Source organism: Poecilia mexicana, unplaced genomic scaffold, assembly GCF_051168715.1.
Source record: "Poecilia mexicana isolate PSO_F unplaced genomic scaffold, ASM5116871v1 scaffold_18, whole genome shotgun sequence".
NCBI classification, from domain to species: domain Eukaryota; kingdom Metazoa; phylum Chordata; class Actinopteri; order Cyprinodontiformes; family Poeciliidae; genus Poecilia; species Poecilia mexicana.
The window spans coordinates 28,378,253-28,395,814 of record NW_028263387.1 but is presented as its reverse complement, the minus strand read 5'-3'; the positions used below and the strand labels follow the sequence as shown (position 1 = coordinate 28,395,814).

Here is a 17,562-nt window from a genome sequence, read left to right as displayed (position 1 = left end):
TACGGGGAAAGCCAATTCAGATACAGAATGTCTGAGGTCGGGCAGATTATAAATTTCAATCTTCCCTAAAGTCTCTCCGATACACCTCAGTTCCCAATCATCCAAATTAGTTTGTTCGTTCCACTGAACCAAAACCAGCAACTTCTCCAAGATCGATTTCAACCTGTTAGTGAGTTTTAGAGTCCTCAGCTGGGCTGCGAGTCTCAGCAAGACTCACATCCAACTTGCGTCTGTCCACACCAACAGTCTGAGTGTTCGCTAGTTCGGCCAAGTCCGTCACAAATTTGTCGATAATCCAGGAATCCACAAGCTCCAAACAGCAGAAATCCTGTTATCATGAATAAATCCAGGGTGAATCCTGTCGGGTGTGTCCCCGCAGGACAAGAGGCTCTCCTGCGCTCAGACTTCTCGTCCAAAAAATTTTATCAATTGCACTGAGACAGGTTGACCAGATCCATAATTTGTAGATTTGGAGGATGTGCAAAGAAAGGCTCCAAATATATAGAAAAAGACAAAAACAGAGCAAACATGGCAGGCAAGGGCAGAGAGGGAGCAGAGGGAAAAAGCATTCGCCTTCACAGAGAGCAAGAGAGAAAAATACAGTACAAGCATTACAAGTTTTGAGAACAAAGACATGAAGTCCTGCTTTCAAACTGAAAATGTGTGCTCTCGAATTATGGCAGTAAAATTTCCCCATACACCTTCCTCTGGATCAGATCCATCATCCTCCGGCCTAGCCCCGCCCTCCACCGTTGCTACGCAGTGACGTCATAGACAGAGAACATGGCGGCTGAGCTGAAGGCGGAAGGTAAATGAGCTTTAACTGGCGTTTTATCTGTGAGCTGCTCCGGGATCGGTTCTGTAGGTTCGGTTCCTGCCGGTTTATTTTCCGGTGTGTCAGCAGCGGCAGAGGGCGGAGGGCTGGCTGCGGGCGGAGCTGTCTCTCCCGGAGCTCCAGCCCTGCAGCTCGGCTGCTACAGGTGTTGATCCACCGCTGTTGCCTACAGCCCGACAGCGGCAGGGTTCGGTTCTGGTCGGGGTTCAGAGCTGTCACTGCTTCGTTCAGCCTGTATGTCAACGCTCCGGAGCCGAGCAGCTTCCCGCCGTTTGCTCCGAACACAACGGGAGCAGCTGAACTCCTACAGCCGGAGAGAAGCGCCGAGAGGCGGCAACCGCAGCTAGGAGAGTCCGTGGCCTTCCAGCGGCCTCCTGGAGGAGGTTCTGGTTCCGTGTGGGAGAATGGACCGATTAGGCGGATTTAATCACTGTTGTTATATAATTATTAAAAGTGTCTCATTTAATAAGTCGCATTCAACATTCATGTGTTTGAATATAAACACGCTCCGAACCGGTTCCGATCCAGGTGTGATGCGGTGAGGTGTGTGTACACTGTTTGAGCATGTTATATAAGTCTGAACACACACACACACACACACACCGATGTACAGTCTCATTCAAACACTCTTCATGTAAAGTGGATCCAAATTTGACTGTTGCTAGGCAACTGGGTTCCACTGAAGGAAGTGTGTGTGTGTGTGTGTGTGTGTGTGTGTGTGTGTGTGTGTGTGTGTGTGTGTGCAGCTGATCGGGGTACTGAACGGCTCTCTGTCTCTCTCTGTCCTCAGCGGGACACGGCAGGTGGACGTCCATCCTGTGAGACCCGTCGCCATGAGCAACAAGGAGATGGTTTCCACGGAGACAGGTCAGTGCCATCCACCTGCAGGTAAGAGCCAGGCTGCTCTTACCTACGTGTTGCCGTGGAAACTGCATGTTTTCGACATGCGTCACGTGTTTCAGCTGTGCGCCTTGGATGGGAGACAGGCTGGAGGTTCTGCCTTGTTCATCAGAACCTCCGGCCGATGAACCGGGGCTCAGTCAGTTCTGTCCAGAAGGTCCGGTGTGTCCTCGGCCTCCTGGGCCGCTGTGGGGCCCACACCTCTTAATCCTGAGGTGACGTCAGAGGAGATGACGATGATGTCAGAGGAGATAATGATGATGTCAGAGGAGATAATGATGATGTCAGCATGGAGTTGGACTGAAGGTGGTTCTTACCTCGTCTTCCATCCTCTGGTTGGTCTGGATGAACCACATCCTGGATCTTGCAGCTGAGATCAGCACCTGGTTCCTTGAGGTGTTCAGAGGAGAACTGCTGCTCCTCCACACCCAAGGAGGCCCGGCTAGAGGAGACCTCTGGACAGAACCAGAACCTTCTGGAGAAACTGAATCCTTCTGATCTGAGATCATCTAGACCAGGGTGTCAAACTCCAGTCCTCCAGGGCCGCTGTGCTGCAGTGTCTAGATGTGCCTCAGGTAGAAAACACAGGAATCAAATGGCTTAGTTCCCTCCTTATTGTGTAGATAAATCCTCCTGAGCCCTGATGACCCAATGGTTCTGTTCAGGTCCAGCAGAGGCAGGAGACCGGGTCTCTAGACATGGAGGAGATGATGGTGCTTGGCAGCTGGTTGGACCTGCTATCCTGTTGTTGGTGCTGATGGATGGAGGGATCTAGCTCTCTGTTCAGGGTGTCTTTGACCTCATACCAACACGCACTGTTCAATAATAACTGTAGCTGTGAAACGGTGACACTGACTGACCCTGATTGACCCTGATTGACCCTGATTGACCCTGATTGACCCTGACTGACCCTGACTGACCCTGATTGACCCTGGTAGATGCTGACTGATGAAAACATCACATTATTAACAATAATTTTCTCATAACTACAGGTAAATACCTCCAGGGTTTTATTTTTAACTTCCTGTGTTAATCAGTGGTGACCTTGTGCTGATCTGACCCAGGTTCTGATCTGACCCAGGTTCTGATCTGACCCGGGTTCTGATCTGACCCAGGTTGTGTTCTGACCCAGGTTCTGATCTGACCCGGGTTCGGTTCTGACCCGTTACCGTCTGTGTTGTCAGCAGAGAATAAAGGCCAGAGGAAGGTGTTTGTTCCCAACAAGCTGCTGGACTGCCTGCCGCGCTCGGCTTGCCTGCCTAACGAGCGTCTGAGGTGGAACACTAACGAGGTGAGGGGAGCTGGTTCTGATCCGATGTTCTGATCCATTTTGGCTTCTTTCAGTGACTTCATCATTCTGGCAGGTTGGAAACAGGAAAGTAGAAATCTAACATCACAGGTTTATTCTTAGGTTATTTTGGTAAAATGCCTCATCATTTGTTTCCACTGAGAGCCTGCAGCAGGTCGCCTGCAGCAGGTCACCTGCTGCAGGCGACACAGACCTGCAACACAGACCTGCAACAACCGACACAGACCTGAAGCAGGACGCCTGCAGCAGGACGCCTGCAGCAGGACGCCTGCAGCAGGACGCCTGCAGCAGGACGCCTGCAGCAGGACGCCTGCAGCAGGACGCCTGCAGCAGGACGCCTGCAGCAGGACGCCTGCAGCAGGACGCCTGCAGCAGGACGCCTGCAGCAGGACGCCTGCAGCAGGACGCCTGCAGCAGCTCGCCTGCAGCAGGACGCCTGCAGCAGGACGCCTGCAGCAGGACGCCTGCAGCAGCTCGCCTGCAGCAGCTCGCCTGCAGCAGGACGCCTGCAGCAGGACGCCTGCAGCAGGACGCCTGCAGCAGGACGCCTGCAGCAGGACGCCTGCAGCAGGTCTGTGTTGGTTGTTTGAAGAGCCGTCTCTCTGTCGGTCTGCAGGAAATCGCCTCCTACCTGATATCCTTCGACAGACACGACGAGTGGCTCTGCTGCTCCCTGAAGACCAGGTACAGCCCTGAGGAAACGCCTGCCAGACGGCGCTCAGGGCGTCACGTCTCACCGGTCATGTTTGGGTGTTTCAGGCCGAAGAACGGCAGCATCATCCTCTACAACAGGAAGAAGGTGAAGTACAGGAAGGACGGCTACTGCTGGAAGAAGAGGAAGGATGGGAAGACGACGAGAGAGGACCACATGAAGCTGAAGGTCCAGGGCATGGAGGTAGGCAGCGCCCCCTGCAGGTCATGTTGAGTCACACAGTAACAGAAGGGTTCAGACAGGGTGGTGGAGATCTACCAGTGTTTCTTTGCTGTTCCAGTGCCTCTACGGCTGCTACGTCCATTCCTCCATCGTGCCAACATTCCACAGACGATGCTACTGGCTGCTGCAGGTCAGAACCTCACACAGGACCGGCTCACACCGTCTCAGGGTCAAACCCAGAGGGGAGGGCCGACCTCCTGGGGGGCCGACCTCCTGGGGGGGCCGACCTCCTGGGGGGCCGACCTCCTGGGGGGGCCGACCTCCTGGTAGGGCCGACCTCCTAGCGGGGCCGACCTCCTGGGGGGGCCGACCTCCTGTTAGGGCCGACCTCCTGGGGGGGCCGACCTCCTGGGAGGGCCGACCTCCTAGGGGGGCCGACCTCCTGGGGGGGCCCACCTCCTAAGGGGGCCGACCTCCTGGTAGAGCCCACCTCCTGGTAGGGCCGACCTCCTAGCGGGGCCGACCTCCTGGTAGGGCCGACCTCCTGGTAGGGCCGACCTCCTAGCGGGGCCGACCTCCTGGTAGGGCCGACCTCCTGGGGGGGCCGACCTCCTGGGGGGGCCCACCTCCTGGGGGGGCCGACCTCCTGGTAGGGCCGACCTCCTGGGGGGGCCGACCTCCTGGGGGGGCCGACCTCCTGGTAGGGCCGACCTCCTGGGGGGGCCGACCTCCTAGTGGGGCCGACCTCCTGGAGGGCCGACCTCCTGGAGGGCCGACCTCCTAGGGGGGCCGACCTCCTGGGGGGGCCCACCTCCTAGGGGGGCCGACCTCCTGGTAGAGCCCACCTCCTGGTAGGGCCGACCTCCTAGCGGGGCCGACCTCCTGGTAGGGCCGACCTCCTAGCGGGGCCGACCTCCTAGCGGGGCCGACCTCCTAGCGGGGCCGACCTCCTGGGGGGGCCGACCTCCTGGGAGGGCCGACCTCCTAGGGGGGCCGACCTCCTGGGAGGGCCGACCTCCTAGGGGGGCCGACCTCCTGGGAGGGCCGACCTCCTAGGGGGGCCGACCTCCTGGGAGGGCCGACCTCCTAGCGGGGCCGACCTCCAGGGAGCCGACCCTTCGGTCCAATGTACCATTTCTTGATAGTAATACTGTTAGATGTAACCTGACACTGGACTGGAACAGAACCAGGCATCCTGCTGAAACACAGACCTCTCATCATCAGAGCTGTGACCTCCTGTGTTTCCCCGGCAGAACCCAGACATCGTGCTGGTCCACTACCTGAACGTGCCGTCACCAGAGGATTCTGGGAGATGCAGTCCTTTGCTGTGCACGGTGTCTGAGCGCCACGACACCCTGAGGTGGAGCCGGGACGACCTGCTGGGCCAGCTGAAGCCCATGTGTACGGCACCGAGCAGACCGGCCGGTCCGACCCGGGTTCTGGCTGGAGTTAACACCGCCTCTCTTTGTTTCAGTCCACAGCATCAAGTGCTCCATGGGTTCTGGAGACTTCAGCATCGAGGAGCTGGTGCAGCACATCCTGGACCGGCAGAGAACCAAACCACAGCCCCGCACACACGCCTGCCTCTGCAGCACCAACCAAGGTAGGGGGCTTCCATGACGTCACCGTGACATCACTCTGACGTCACTCTGATGTCACCCTGATATAACCATGATGTCACCGTGATATCAACCTAACGTCACCCTGACCGCCACCTATCTCCTCATGTCCACAGTGTCACCAGGAGTGAACATTCCCCACCGCTGCAACAGCACCAAGCATCGGATCATCTCCCCCAAGCTGCCACCGTCCTCCTCAGGACCTGCCGCCTCCCCGCCGTCCTCCGAACCGGGAGAGTCAGGGAGAGGGGCAGGAGAGAGTAAGCTACCCCAGCTGCAGCCTCAGAGCCCCGCGTCCTCCCCCAGCCCTTCATCCACGTAAGTCTTCATTCTCCAACCCCACTTGGTGCCTCATGACCCCCTCATGGGTCCAGACCTTCACTTTGGGAACCACTGGTCTAATAGACAAAAGGTCTGAGCTGAACCAAGGTGAACTCTGACAGGAAGTGGGTTTATTAGTTGGCTGGAGACTCGCCTTGTTCTGTACAGAGACACTGCTGTGGAAACATTAGCGTAGCTCTGTAGCGCCGTGGAAACATTAGCGTAGCTCTGTAGCGTTGTGGAAACTTTAGCCGTAGCTCTATAGCGTTGTGGAAACTTTAGCTGTAGCTCTGTAGCGTTGTGGGAACTTTAGCCGTAGCTCTGTAGCGTTGTGGGAACTTTAGCCGTAGCTCTGTAGCGTTGTGGAAACTAGCCGTAGCTCTATAGCGTTGTGGAAACTTTAGCTGTAGCTCTGTAGCGTTGTGGAAACTTTAGCTGTAGCTCTGTAGCGTTGTGGAAACGTTAGCCATAGCTCTGTAGCGTTGTGGAAACTGTAGCCGTAGCTCTGTAGCGTTGTGGAAACGTTAGCCGTAGCTCTGTAGCGTTGTGGAAACTTTAGCCGTAGCTCTGTAGCCATAGCTCTGTAGCTGTAGCTCTGTAGCCGTAGCTCTATAGCGTTGTGGAAACTTTAGCTGTAGCTCTGTAGCGTTGTGGAAACTTTAGCTGTAGCTCTGTAGCGTTGTGGAAACTTTAGCAGTAGCTCTGTAGCCGTAGCTCTTTAGCCGTAGCTCTTTAGCCATAGCTCTGTAGCCATAGCTCTGTAGCCGTAGCTCTGTAGCGTTGTGGAAACTTTAGCAGTAGCTCTGTAGCCGTAGCTCTGTAGCGTTGTGGAAACTTTAGCAGTAGCTCTGTAGCCGTAGCTCTGTAGCCGTAGCTCTGTAGCGTTGTGGAAACTTTAGCAGTAGCTCTTTAGCCGTAGCTCTGTAGCCGTAGCTCTGTAGCCGTAGCTCTGTAGCGTTGTGGAAACTTTAGCAGTAGCTCTTTAGCCGTAGCTCTGTAGCCGTAGCTCTGTAGCTGTAGCTCTGTAGCTGTAGCGCTGTAGCTGTAGCGCTGTAGCCGTAGCTCTGTAGCCGTAGCTCTGTAGCCGTAGCTCTGTAGCCGTAGCTCTGTAGCCGTAGCTCTGTAGCTGTAGCTCTGTAGCTGTAGCGCTGTAGCCGTAGCTCTGTAGCTGTAGCGCTGTAGCAGCCAGTTTGAATTCGTTCTCTGCTCCACAGTTCAGGCTCATCTCCCCCCCGAACCCACAAGGCCGCCATCGCTGTTCGTAACCAAGGCAACAGTTTCTACCGCGACCGCCACAACAACTTGGCTGCTGTGGCACTGCCTCAGAACGCGGTCATCGTCATGGCGACGGCCGCCACTCTCCCAGGGGGGAAGGAAGGCGGGGGGGCTCCCCTAGAGGAGGCGGGGTCGAGGAGGAGCTTCGGGTCGCTGCTGCTCTCCCCCCCACTCGCTCCCCCCCCTCCTGGTAAACCAAACTCTCCCTCCCCGCCCTCCCCCACTCCCCCTGCCCCCATCCAGACCACCCTCTCCCTCACCCTCCTGCCCTCCCCCGTCATTGGGGGGCTACTCCTCACCCCCTCCTCCTCCCACCAATCTCCTCCCCCCCCTGCTGCCTCCCCTCCGTCTCCCCCTTCCTCCCCCCCTCCTCAACCCCTCCCCCCGGCCTTTGACCCTGACTCCTTCCTGAACTCCCCCAAACAGGGTGAGACCTATGGGGGCCCCCCCATGTGCTCCCCCTCCATCCGTGCCTCCTCCCCCCTCTCTCACCCATCCCTCTCTCTCTCCCTGTCCCCCACCACCTCCACCCCGGCCTCCTCGGTCTCCCCCCCCTCCTCCCTCTCCTCCTTGTCCACCTCCCCCTCCTCCTCTACCTCCCCTCCCTTCTCTGCCCCCCCCCCCTCGCTCGCCCTCTCCCTGTCTCCCACCTCCTCTGTGGCTCCGCCCCTCCTGCCGCTCTGCCTGGAGCTGGGCGCGCTGGCGGAGTCCGACGGGGTGAAGGAGGAGTCCCGGTCTGAGGAAGAGGAGCTGGATGAGCGGACTGATGATGATGATGAAGGCAGTGCCCCCCCCACCAAGCTGGTCCTGCTTCAGGTGAGTCGGGTCCCACTGGGACTACTTCCTGAGGCCGTATCCTTCCTCTCACCCCGTCTCTCTGACTCCTCCCATTCAGACAAGCCACGCCCCCTCCAGCCCGTCTCCTAGGCAACACACAGACAGTGGCTCCGCCCCCCTCTTGCTGGCCTCCCAGGACCGGCCAGGTGAACCATCCCAGCCCACCAATCAGACGCCGGCACCGCCTGAAGGGCAGCAGCCATTGGTCCTTCCGTCGTCCAATCAGCTGCCCGGACCTGAAGCTCCGCCCCCTGCTGAGAGTTCCCATCAGCACCTGGAGCTGCTGTCAAGCTCGGCAGCTGTTGCCATGGAGACGGCCTCCCTAGCAACGGTCCAGGTGAAGGAGGAGAGGAGGCGGCGCTACGACTTCGAGGACGCCTGCATGGACAGCCAGGAGGAGGCGGAGCCTGAGGAGCTGGACATCTCCTTTGACAGCCAGTTCCCCGACCTGATCTCTGACCTCATCACCGATGAGCCGGGCCCCGCCGCCGCCCCTCCGGCTCCGCCCAGCGCATCGGGTCCGGCCGTGTTCCCCACCGGCGTCCGCTACGTGGTTCCGCCGCAGCCGTCGCCGTCCTCCTCCTTCCTGCCGTTCCCCCAGCCGCTGCCCGCCGCCGCCCGCCTGGCCGCCATCACAGACTTCTCCCCGGAGTGGTCCTACCCAGAGGTGAGCGTCCTGCACGGGGGGACCGGTCCCAAGGTTCTGGTTCCGGTCCCAGCAGCTGTTCTCTGTGCAGGGTGGAGTGAAGGTTCTGATCACCGGGCCGTGGAGTGAGCCGTCGGGTCGGTACTCCTGCGTGTTCGATCAGAGCGCCGTCCCCGCTTCCCTCATCCAGCCTGGGGTTCTGCGCTGCTACTGCCCAGGTACTGACCGCTAACGGTTCCACGGGGGGCCGGTCCGGTTCTAAGGGGGTCGGTCCGGTTCTATGGGAGGGCGGTCCGGTTCCACGGGGTCAGGTTTGGCAGGTCCAGACTGTCTTTTCCTCCATACCCTTTGGACGTCCTGGATGATGATCTTTAAATCATCTGGGTTCTGACCGACCCGTCTGTCTCTGGGTTCTGACCGACCCGTCTGTCTCTGGGTTCTGACCGACCCGTCTGTCTCTGGGTTCTGACCCGTCTCTCTCCTGTGTTCCAGCCCACGAGGCCGGCCTGGTGTGTCTGCAGGTTCTGGAGTCCGGTGGGTCGGTGTCGTCGTCGGTTCTGTTCGAGTACAGAGCGAGGAACGCCAGCTCTCTGCCCAGCTCCCAGCTGGACTGGCTCTCATTGGACGGTCAGTACCTGCTCTTCCTCACCCTCCTCTTCCTCCTCGCTCGTGCCAACACCATGCCTGACCTGCAGGAGGCGCTGCTGGTCCAGGAGCAGGTTCTGCTGTGGTTCTGGTTGTTGGTCCGTGTTAACAAGTCAGAAGTCGTGTTTGGTGGAAGCAGCCATGTTTCCTTCAGACCAATAGGCGGTTTATTATCAGCTGGACTCTCCATTCTAGCTGCTCACCTGGTTACCATAGTAACCAAGGTAACCTCAGAAACCTCAGTATCCATAGTAATCTGATTACTAACAATTTTAACTTGATTAAACAACCTGGCTAACTTTGGGGATGTTGGTGACTATTTTAGATTCAGTGAGCTGATTAACTTCAGTTACCGTGGTAACCGGAGTGACTTCAGTTACCATGGTAACCTGAGTGACTTCAGTTACCGTGGTAACCGGAGTGACTTCAGTTACCGTGGTAACCGGAGTGACTTCAGTTACCGTGGTAACCGGAGTGACTTCAGTTACCGTGGTAACCTGAGTGACTTCAGTTACCGTGGTAACCGGAGTGACTTCAGTTACCGTGGTAACCTGAGTGACTTCAGTTACCATGGTAACCCGAGTGACTTCAGTAGTCTGAGTATTTTCCAAGCTGGTCGAAGCGGTTCTGGACTAGATGATCCTCTCAGGATCATCTAGTCCAGTAGTCCAGCCTGCCCTGTAGAACTGGACCGGTCCCGGCTTCAGCTGCAGGTATCAGCTGGTCACCATGACGACCATGGGCCCCATCAGCCCGATTCACTGGATGTTGGTCCCAGTCAGTTGATGCTTATGGTTCTACTGCTCTTCCTCATCTTCTTCATCAGGAGGAAGAGCAGCAGCTTCACCTGGTCTTATGTGGACTCAGAACCAGAACCGCAGCCGACCCAACAGAACCAGCTGTGGTTTTATTTCTGTCCTGGAGGGATCAGATCACACACACACACACACACACACACACACACACACACACACACACACAGGGAGTCCCCTGTGTGTGTGTGTGTGTGTGTGTGTGTGTGTGTGTGTGTGTGTGTGTGTGTGTGTGTGTGTGTGCTGCAGGTCACACTGGATCAGTCTAAATTTGGCCTCTGCTTTTATTTCCTGAACAGAGAGAGAGAGAGCCAGGCGGTGGGCGATCGAAGTCAGTCAGATAGTTTCCATCTGAGACAGAGTGTGTGTGTGTGTGTGTGTGTGTGTGTGTTATGTGTGTGTGACCCTCTTTACACTGATCTCTGCTGGTCAGAGCTGTTGACGGCTGCCTGCTGCTGATTGGCTCTGGCTGAGATCCAAGCAGCTGATTGGCTGAGCTTTGATCCACATTCTGATCACCTGTCGGCCTCCTGCTGCTCCTGGTGCATTGTGGGTAGTGTACGAGGAGCTTGGGGCTGTCCTGGTTGTAAGCGTGTTCAGTTTCAGCAGCGCAGCGAAGGAGACGGAGCTGCTGCTGTTGGAGGAGCCTCTGTGGGCGGAGCCTCTGTGGGAGGAGCCTCTGTGGGCGGAGCTTCTGTGGGCGGAGCCTTTGTGGGAGGAGCCTTTGTGGGCGGAGCCTCAGCCTCACACACCTGCTCTCTCCTCCTGCAGACAACCAGTTCAGGATGTCCATCCTGGAGCGGCTGGAGCAGATGGAGCGCCGGATGGCGGAGATGGCGGCTCGGGACGGCCTTCATCATCATCATCATCAGCAGCAGCAGCAGAGTGGGAACCAGCTGGCCACGCCCCCTCCTCTACCTGATGACCAGCAGCAGGTAGGTCCGGTCCAGTTTACTCTGTGGTTCTGGTTCCTGTCCAGACAGCAGGTCCAATCCGACCTGCTGCAGGTTCTTTAGGTTCTGGTTCTGCTGGCTCCTCTGGACTCAGTCCAGTCTGTCAGCTGGGTGCGGCTCTGAGCTGCTGGTTCTGGTTCTGAGGTTCTGGCCCGGCTGCTGGTTCTGAGGCTCAGGCCTGGTTCTGACCCGGCTGCTGGTTCTGAGGCTCAGGCCTGGTTCTGACCCGGCTGCTGGTTCTGGTTCTGCAGCTCTGGCCCGGCTGCTGGTTCTGAGGCTCTGGCCTGGTTCTGACCCAGCTGCTGGTTCTGGTTCTGAGGCTCTGGCCTGGTTTTGGCCCAGCTGCTGGTTCTGGTTCCGAGGCTCTGGCCCGGCTCAGGCCCGGTTCTGGCCCGGCGGTGGCTCCGCCCCCTCTGGCTGATGTCATGGGATTTTGTCAGATGGAGTCCAGGAGTTAAAATAGCCGCGGTGAGATGGAGAGGACTTGGACCTGGACCAAAACAACTACTGCTGGTCCTCAGAGGGTTTCCTCTGAAGGTTCTGACCCAGACCGGACCCGGTCAGCATAACTCTGACTCTGAGCAGAACCGGGCCAGAGGAAACTCTGTTCCTAGAAAGCAGCAATAATCCTTTTAAAGCAGCTAAATCTGGAACCAGCTCAGTGCCAACGTCAGTCCTCAGGCCGCGGGTCAGAACCTTCAGAACCGCCCACAGGGTTTCCCCCAGAAAACCCGCTCAGCCCGGTGGTCGGGGTGCCGAGGCGGTCCACGCCGGGTGACTCGGAGCTGCTGGGGGCGGGGCAAGCAGGTCAGATGACCTGGAACGATGGCGGTCGCCATTTTATCGGCCTGATGCCAGGAAGTTCCTCCATCGGCGTCTGACGGGACGGGTCAGTCGGCTGCCCAGTGACTGGTCTCTGTTCCTCCCAGTGTTCCCAGTGGTTTGAGAGGAGGATCGTTGGTGTGTGTGAGCGGATGATGAGAGGAGCGTGCTGGGGAGGAAGAGGAGGAGGAAGAGGAGAGAGCCTTCGTCACTCGGCCGGTCACCGTGGGATGACGCTGCTGCACCTGGCTGCTGCCCAGGGCTACACCCACCTGATCCACACCCTGATCCACTGGAGGTAAGGCAGCTGGGCCGTCCTGGCTCCGCCCACACGATAACGTCATGTCCTGTCTCAGGATGATGTCACTTCCTGCAGGGCGATGAGCAGCGACAGTCTGGACCTGGAACAGGAAGTGGACCCCCTGAACGTCGACCACTTCTCCTGCACGCCGCTGGTAAGCCCCCGCCTGACTGCTGGTCGCCGTGGCGGTGTTGCCATGGTGACCGGGCGCCCTGTGCGTTCCAGATGTGGGCGTGCGCGCTGGGCCACCAGAGGGCAGCAGAGCTGCTGTACAGCTGGAATGGCCTGGCGCTGGGCATCCCCGACTCGTTGGGCCGCCTGCCGCTCGCCGTGGCGCGCTCCCGTGGCCACACCCGCCTCGCCGCCGCACTGGAGGAGCTGCACACACAGCGCTCTCAGGCGGCCACCAGGGACGGGCCGCCGCCGTCCCCTCTGTCCACCAGCCTGGACACAGGTAGCCCCGCCTCCTGCTGTCACCTGACCTCATCCAGCTCTCTGATTGGCTGTAAGCATCTCCTGTCTCCTCCAGGTCTCAGCTCCTCCAGCAGTCTCCCCTCACCCAGCGACCCGTCCTCGCCGTCCCCCAGCTCCGCCTACTCCAGTGGCCCCGCCCCCATGGACACCTCCCCCTCGTCTCCATCATCGCTCTCCTCTTCCTCGCTGTCCATCTCTCCTTCTTCCCCGTCCTTCATTCAGTCCACCGTTCCCTTGGCGTCCATGTGGAGGGAGGAGCCTAACCCGACTGTCAGCACAGGTAACCCAGGTAACGCTGCTTCTTCACCGATTCCCAGTCAAAGAGCAGTGTGACGATGACTGACCTAATCTGGATCAATCTGGTTCAGTTTGGTCCTGTTCACTGAAACATGAAAGGAAACAGAGACTAACGGAGAGTTAGGCTAGCCTGGGAGGCTAACAGGGTGCTAGCCTGGGAGGCTAACAGGGTGCTAGCCTGGGAGGCTAACAGGGTGCTAGCCTGGGAGGCTAACAGGGTGCTAGCCTGTGAGGCTAACGGAGTGCTAGCCTGTGAGGCTAACGGAGTGCTAGCCTGTGAGGCTAACTGAGTGCTAGCCTGTGAGGCTAACTGAGTGCTAGCTTGTGAGGCTAACTGAGCGCTAGCTTGTGAGGCTAACTGAGCGCTAGCTTGTGAGGCTAACTGAGCGCTAGCTTGTGAGGCTAACAGAGGCCTAGGCTATCCTGGGAGGCTAACAGGAGGCTAACAGAGGCTAACAGGGTTCTAGCTTTGAGGCTAACAGAGGCCAACCCCAGCCTGACGTTCTGAGTGCAGACACCAAACTGCGGTCTTCTGTCCATCTGTCCTCACCGTGACCTTTGCTCCTTGGCTGATGACCCAACAGGACGCTGGTCCTCCATGTTGTTCTCAGTCTAACAGGTTTATTTTTCCTGCAGGTTATTATGGGATGTCTTTACTGGGTTTATACATAGATGATTGAATCTAAAATGTCAAAAGGGAAGTTTTTAGGTGCCAGCTCCTAAAGGTGAAAGTTCTGACCTCTGACCTCTGTCCCAGGTTTAACCGCCAGCGGCTCCAGAGACCTGATGGACTACAAGAACGCCCCGCCCACAGACACGCCCCCTCAGAGCGCGGGGCGGCGGGCGCTGCTGGAGGAGCAGCTGCTGAGCTACGGCGAGAACGCCGAGAATGAAGGAGAGGAGGAGGAGTACCTGGAGGACGAGGTGCTGCAGGTAGGCCAGAGCTCCAGGTGCAGGTCGTCATGGCGACCGGGCTGACCTAACAGAGCCGCTCCGCCCGGCAGGTGGACATGGCGACGCTGGCGGAGCAGATCATCGAGGCGACGCCGGAGCGAATCAAACAGGAGGATTTCCCCCGGGGGGCGGAGTCTCCGCTCAGAGAGAGGCGGGACAACCCGGCCATCCAGGACACCTGGTTGGCCACCTACCTGGAGACGGTGGACAGCCAGTCCCCGCCCAGGTGAGCCTGATGGAGCTGGACCCAAACCGGAACCAGAACCAGAACCAACAGCTCTGTGTTTCTGCTGCAGGCGGGTCTGCCCCCCCTCGCCGCTCAGCGCTCTGGCTCTCCAGAGGCTCCGCCCCCCGTCGTCCGCGGCGTGGGCGGAGTTCCTGAACGCCTCGGCCAATGGGAAGATGGAGAGAGACTTCGCTCTGCTGACGCTGACGGACGGCGAGCAGAGGGAGCTGTACGAGGCCGCCCGCATCATCCAGAACGCCTTCCGCCGATACAAGGTAACCATGGCAACGGCCTGAGCAGGACTCGCTGCCCCCTGCTGGCCTGATGGACGCATTACGACTCTGTGTGTGTGTGCAGGGTCGAAGGTTAAAGGAGCAGCAGGACATGGCGGCCGCCGTCATCCAGAGGTGCTACAGGAAGTACAAACAGGTGTGTGCAGCTGATAGGTGTGCTTTCAATAAACTTTATTTAAAGAGACGGTGTGCAAAAAAATCCTAAATGTTCAGCATTTCTGTGTGTGTGTGGGTGTGTGTGTGTGTGTGTGTGTGTGTGTGTGTGTGTGTGTGTGTGTGTGTGTGTGTGTGTGCGTCTCCTCCACTAACGTCACTAACCTGCTGTCTCTCTCTCTCTGGTTAGCTAACATGGATAGCTCTGAAGGTAACCAGCTGACAGTAGCTGTAGTGGTGTGTAGGCAGTGTGTGTGTGTGTGTGTGTGTGTGTGTGTGTGTGTGTGTGTGTGTGTGTGTGTGTGTGTGTGTGTGTGTGTGTGTGCAGCTGGGCCGGGTCTCAGATGTTTGTTCATCAGAACCAGGTTCAGACCTTACCTGACCCTGTGACTCCGCCCCCTGCAGTACGCGCTCTACAAGAAGATGACCCAGGCGGCCATCTTGATCCAGTCCAAGTTCCGGTCGTACTACGAGCAGAAGCGGTTCCAGCAGAGCCGGCGGGCCGCCGTGCTGATCCAGCAGTACTACCGCAGCTACAAGGAGTACGAGAGGCTGAAGCAGGCGCCACGAGGGGGCGCCGCACTCAACCCCAAGAGCAAGTAAGGTGGCACCATCCCAGGGCGGCATCTGGGTAGGGGGGCGTCTGGGCTAGGCGGTGCAGAGAGGGGAGAGACCAGCTGGGACCTAACAACCTGGTAACAAGCCTGACCCGACGACGAGTCGGTCTGACCCGGAGTCGATGGTTTAACTAGTAGAGACTCGTATGTCGTTTGACAAACCAGTTAGTGACACGAGTCCATGACTGACCAAGTCCCAAGTTGTTCAGACTTGAATCATATCGTTTTTACTTTAACTATTTTTACAAGTTAAACATCATGGACTTGGTCTCAGTAGAGTCCGAGTCCAAGTCTCATCCCGAGTCCTGCTGAGGTTTAGACTCGTTGTGTCTGAGCAGTTCCTGGTTTGTCCAGCAGGGGGTCGTTCCTGACGAAGAAGCAGGACCAGGCGGCCCGGAAGATCATGAGGTTCCTGCGGCGCTGCAGACACAGGTCAGGCAGAGGAAGTGACATCATGACCCGTCCTCATGATGTCACTTCCTGTAACGGCTGCTGCTGTTTCTGCAGGATCAAAGAGCTGAAGCAGAGCAGGGAGCTGGAGCGGAGAGGACTGACCACGTAGAGGGACGGAGAGACGGAGGACAGGAGGACAGAGGGACGCAGGAGCAGAGAGGACTGACCACGTAGAGGGACAGGAGGAGGACAGAGACACAGAGACGTGCCGTCTTGTCCCTCAGGACTCGGCCTCCCAGCGCTCTGTCTGGTTCTAGTCCGAGTCTTTGTGGACCGGTGTGTGCGTTGGAGCGGCGCCTGACAGACACAGCGTGGGGCACAGCCAACCCATCAGCTCTGCTAGCTCTCCTCTGATTGGTCGCTCTGAAGTATTGACCTTTGACCTTTCAGACAAATCACAGCTTCTTCTATTTAAACCCATAATAGAGAGTAGAGACGCTTCTATTTATTACAGCATGAACTGTGTGTGTGTGTGTGTGTGTGTGTGTGTGTGTGTGTGTGTGTGTGTGTGTGTGTGTGTGTGTGTGTGTGTGTGTGTGTGTGTTTTGCACTGACTGAAGTCTTACCCCCCCTTTTACCTCCCAGCTGCTTTTGTAAATCCAGCTGTCAAGCAGAGACTGAAGGAAGCAGCGTCAGAACCAGAACCAGACCCTGGACCAGGTTCTGGTTCTGGACCAGGTTCTGGTTCTGGACCAGGTTCTGGTCCAGGGTCTGGTTCTGGTTCTGCTCAGTCCGGCCTGCAGCCTCCAGTCTCTGTCCTTCAGCCATTGCAGTGAATCTTTGCACGACTTCCTGTTTCCTGTTTGTTCTGAAAACGAGACGTGAAGTTCTGACAATAAATCAGCTGATTGCTCCTCAAGTCTCATTGGTTCCTGCTCTGACAGAACCTCTGACCCAACAGAACCTCTGACCCGTCTGAGGTTCTGTCCTCCATCTTGGGGTTTCTGGTCTGTTTTTCTTCCATATTTTGGTTCTTTGATCCGAACTCGTCTGCAAAGCTGGAGGACAGAACCTGAAACTGGGCTCAGTCGAGTCCAGGACTCGGATCCGGACCTGGCAGAGGGACAGGAGTCCAAGAACAAGTCAGAACCACCAAGTGAGTAAAAGTTTGGGTAACACTTTATTTGAAGGGGGTTGAATAAGACTGACATGACACTGTCATAAACATGTCATAACACCTGTCATAAACATCAATAAGCCTTCATGAATATTTATGACTGTTGTCATAAAACGTCATTCAGTAAATTATGACACTTTTAATACAAAGTTGACATTATTCAAAATGTCTTTGTTATGACAACTTGACATTAACCAATAAATCATTACTGTTTAAACTTTACCTTTAATAACATAAAGTTACCTAATTTTTAAAGTGCAATCAGTAATACTTTTATAACAAATTTATATCAGTAATGATTTCCTGGTTAATGTCAAGTTGTCATAACAAAGATATTTTGAATAATGTCAACTTTGTATTAAAAGTGTCATAATTTACCGAATGACGCTTTATGACAACAGTCACAAATATTCATGAAGGCTTATTCATGTTCATGACAGGTGTTATGACATGTTTATGACAGTGTCATGACAGTCTTTCACTCCCCTTCAAATAAAGTGTTACCAAAGTTTGTTTGTTCCATCAGAAACCAGGAAATAAACCGTAATGGATACATAAAGGGTTAAAGTCGTTTTTCTTCTTCTCCTGGTTTCTGGTCCCATCGACTCATTTCCTGCTGGATTCCAGCCGACTGACTCACATGAGGGGGAATCAGTTCAGCTGGAGTGGGTTGTGTTTCACATCGTCTTTGCAGTTCAGTTTTAACAGTTCAGTTTTACAGTGCTTGGTTAGCCGTTTAGCTGAAGCTGTTCCTCCATGCAGAAGCTAACTTCTTCTCTATGTTGATGGTATTTTAGTTCCATCAAACACAAACTCTGCTCTGAAGTGA

The 17,562-nt window shown here is 56.6% G+C and overlaps 1 protein-coding gene across 8 annotated transcripts; it reads left to right on the top strand.

Moving 5' to 3' along the window:
- The first annotated feature begins 716 nt into the window (after window positions 1-716).
- camta2 (calmodulin binding transcription activator 2) lies at window positions 717-16,475 on the top strand. 8 transcript variants are annotated; one of them, XR_015766089.1, is made up of 27 exons: window positions 717-808; window positions 1,626-1,702; window positions 2,920-3,026; window positions 3,661-3,728; window positions 3,804-3,939; window positions 4,037-4,108; window positions 5,172-5,319; window positions 5,393-5,521; window positions 5,654-5,855; window positions 7,073-7,949; window positions 8,029-8,637; window positions 8,708-8,834; window positions 9,109-9,243; window positions 10,845-11,008; window positions 11,956-12,146; window positions 12,225-12,303; window positions 12,375-12,603; window positions 12,679-12,912; window positions 13,678-13,853; window positions 13,925-14,100; window positions 14,171-14,375; window positions 14,458-14,529; window positions 14,737-14,757; window positions 14,952-15,145; window positions 15,518-15,595; window positions 15,671-16,282; window positions 16,313-16,475. XR_015766089.1 is itself a non-coding variant. In XM_088015550.1 (26 exons), exons 2-26 carry the CDS (start codon window positions 1,669-1,671, stop codon window positions 15,723-15,725), a joined length of 4,503 nt encoding a protein of 1,500 aa, XP_087871676.1. In that variant the 5' UTR covers window positions 717-808; window positions 1,626-1,668; the 3' UTR covers window positions 15,726-16,475. The 8 variants fall into 8 exon arrangements, 7 of the variants coding, with proteins under 7 accessions (XP_087871676.1, XP_087871678.1, XP_087871673.1 ...); XM_088015550.1 differs by having other exon boundaries at window positions 2,923-3,026; window positions 12,679-12,903; window positions 15,521-15,595; window positions 15,671-16,475; XM_088015552.1 differs by having other exon boundaries at window positions 2,923-3,026; window positions 15,521-15,595; window positions 15,671-16,475.
- Window positions 16,476-17,562: the final 1,087 nt, after the last annotated feature.

Bases quoted from the DNA above. Each gene is read 5' to 3' on its own strand.
- camta2 (XM_088015546.1), top strand. From the start codon at position 1,669: ATGAGCAACAAGGAGATGGTTTCCACGGAGACAG. The intron at 5,320-5,392 runs GTACGGCACCGA...TCTTTGTTTCAG, and splicing joins GGGCCAGCTGAAGCCCATGT to TCCACAGCATCAAGTGCTCC. The intron at 8,835-9,108 runs GTACTGACCGCT...CCTGTGTTCCAG, and splicing joins TCTGCGCTGCTACTGCCCAG to CCCACGAGGCCGGCCTGGTG.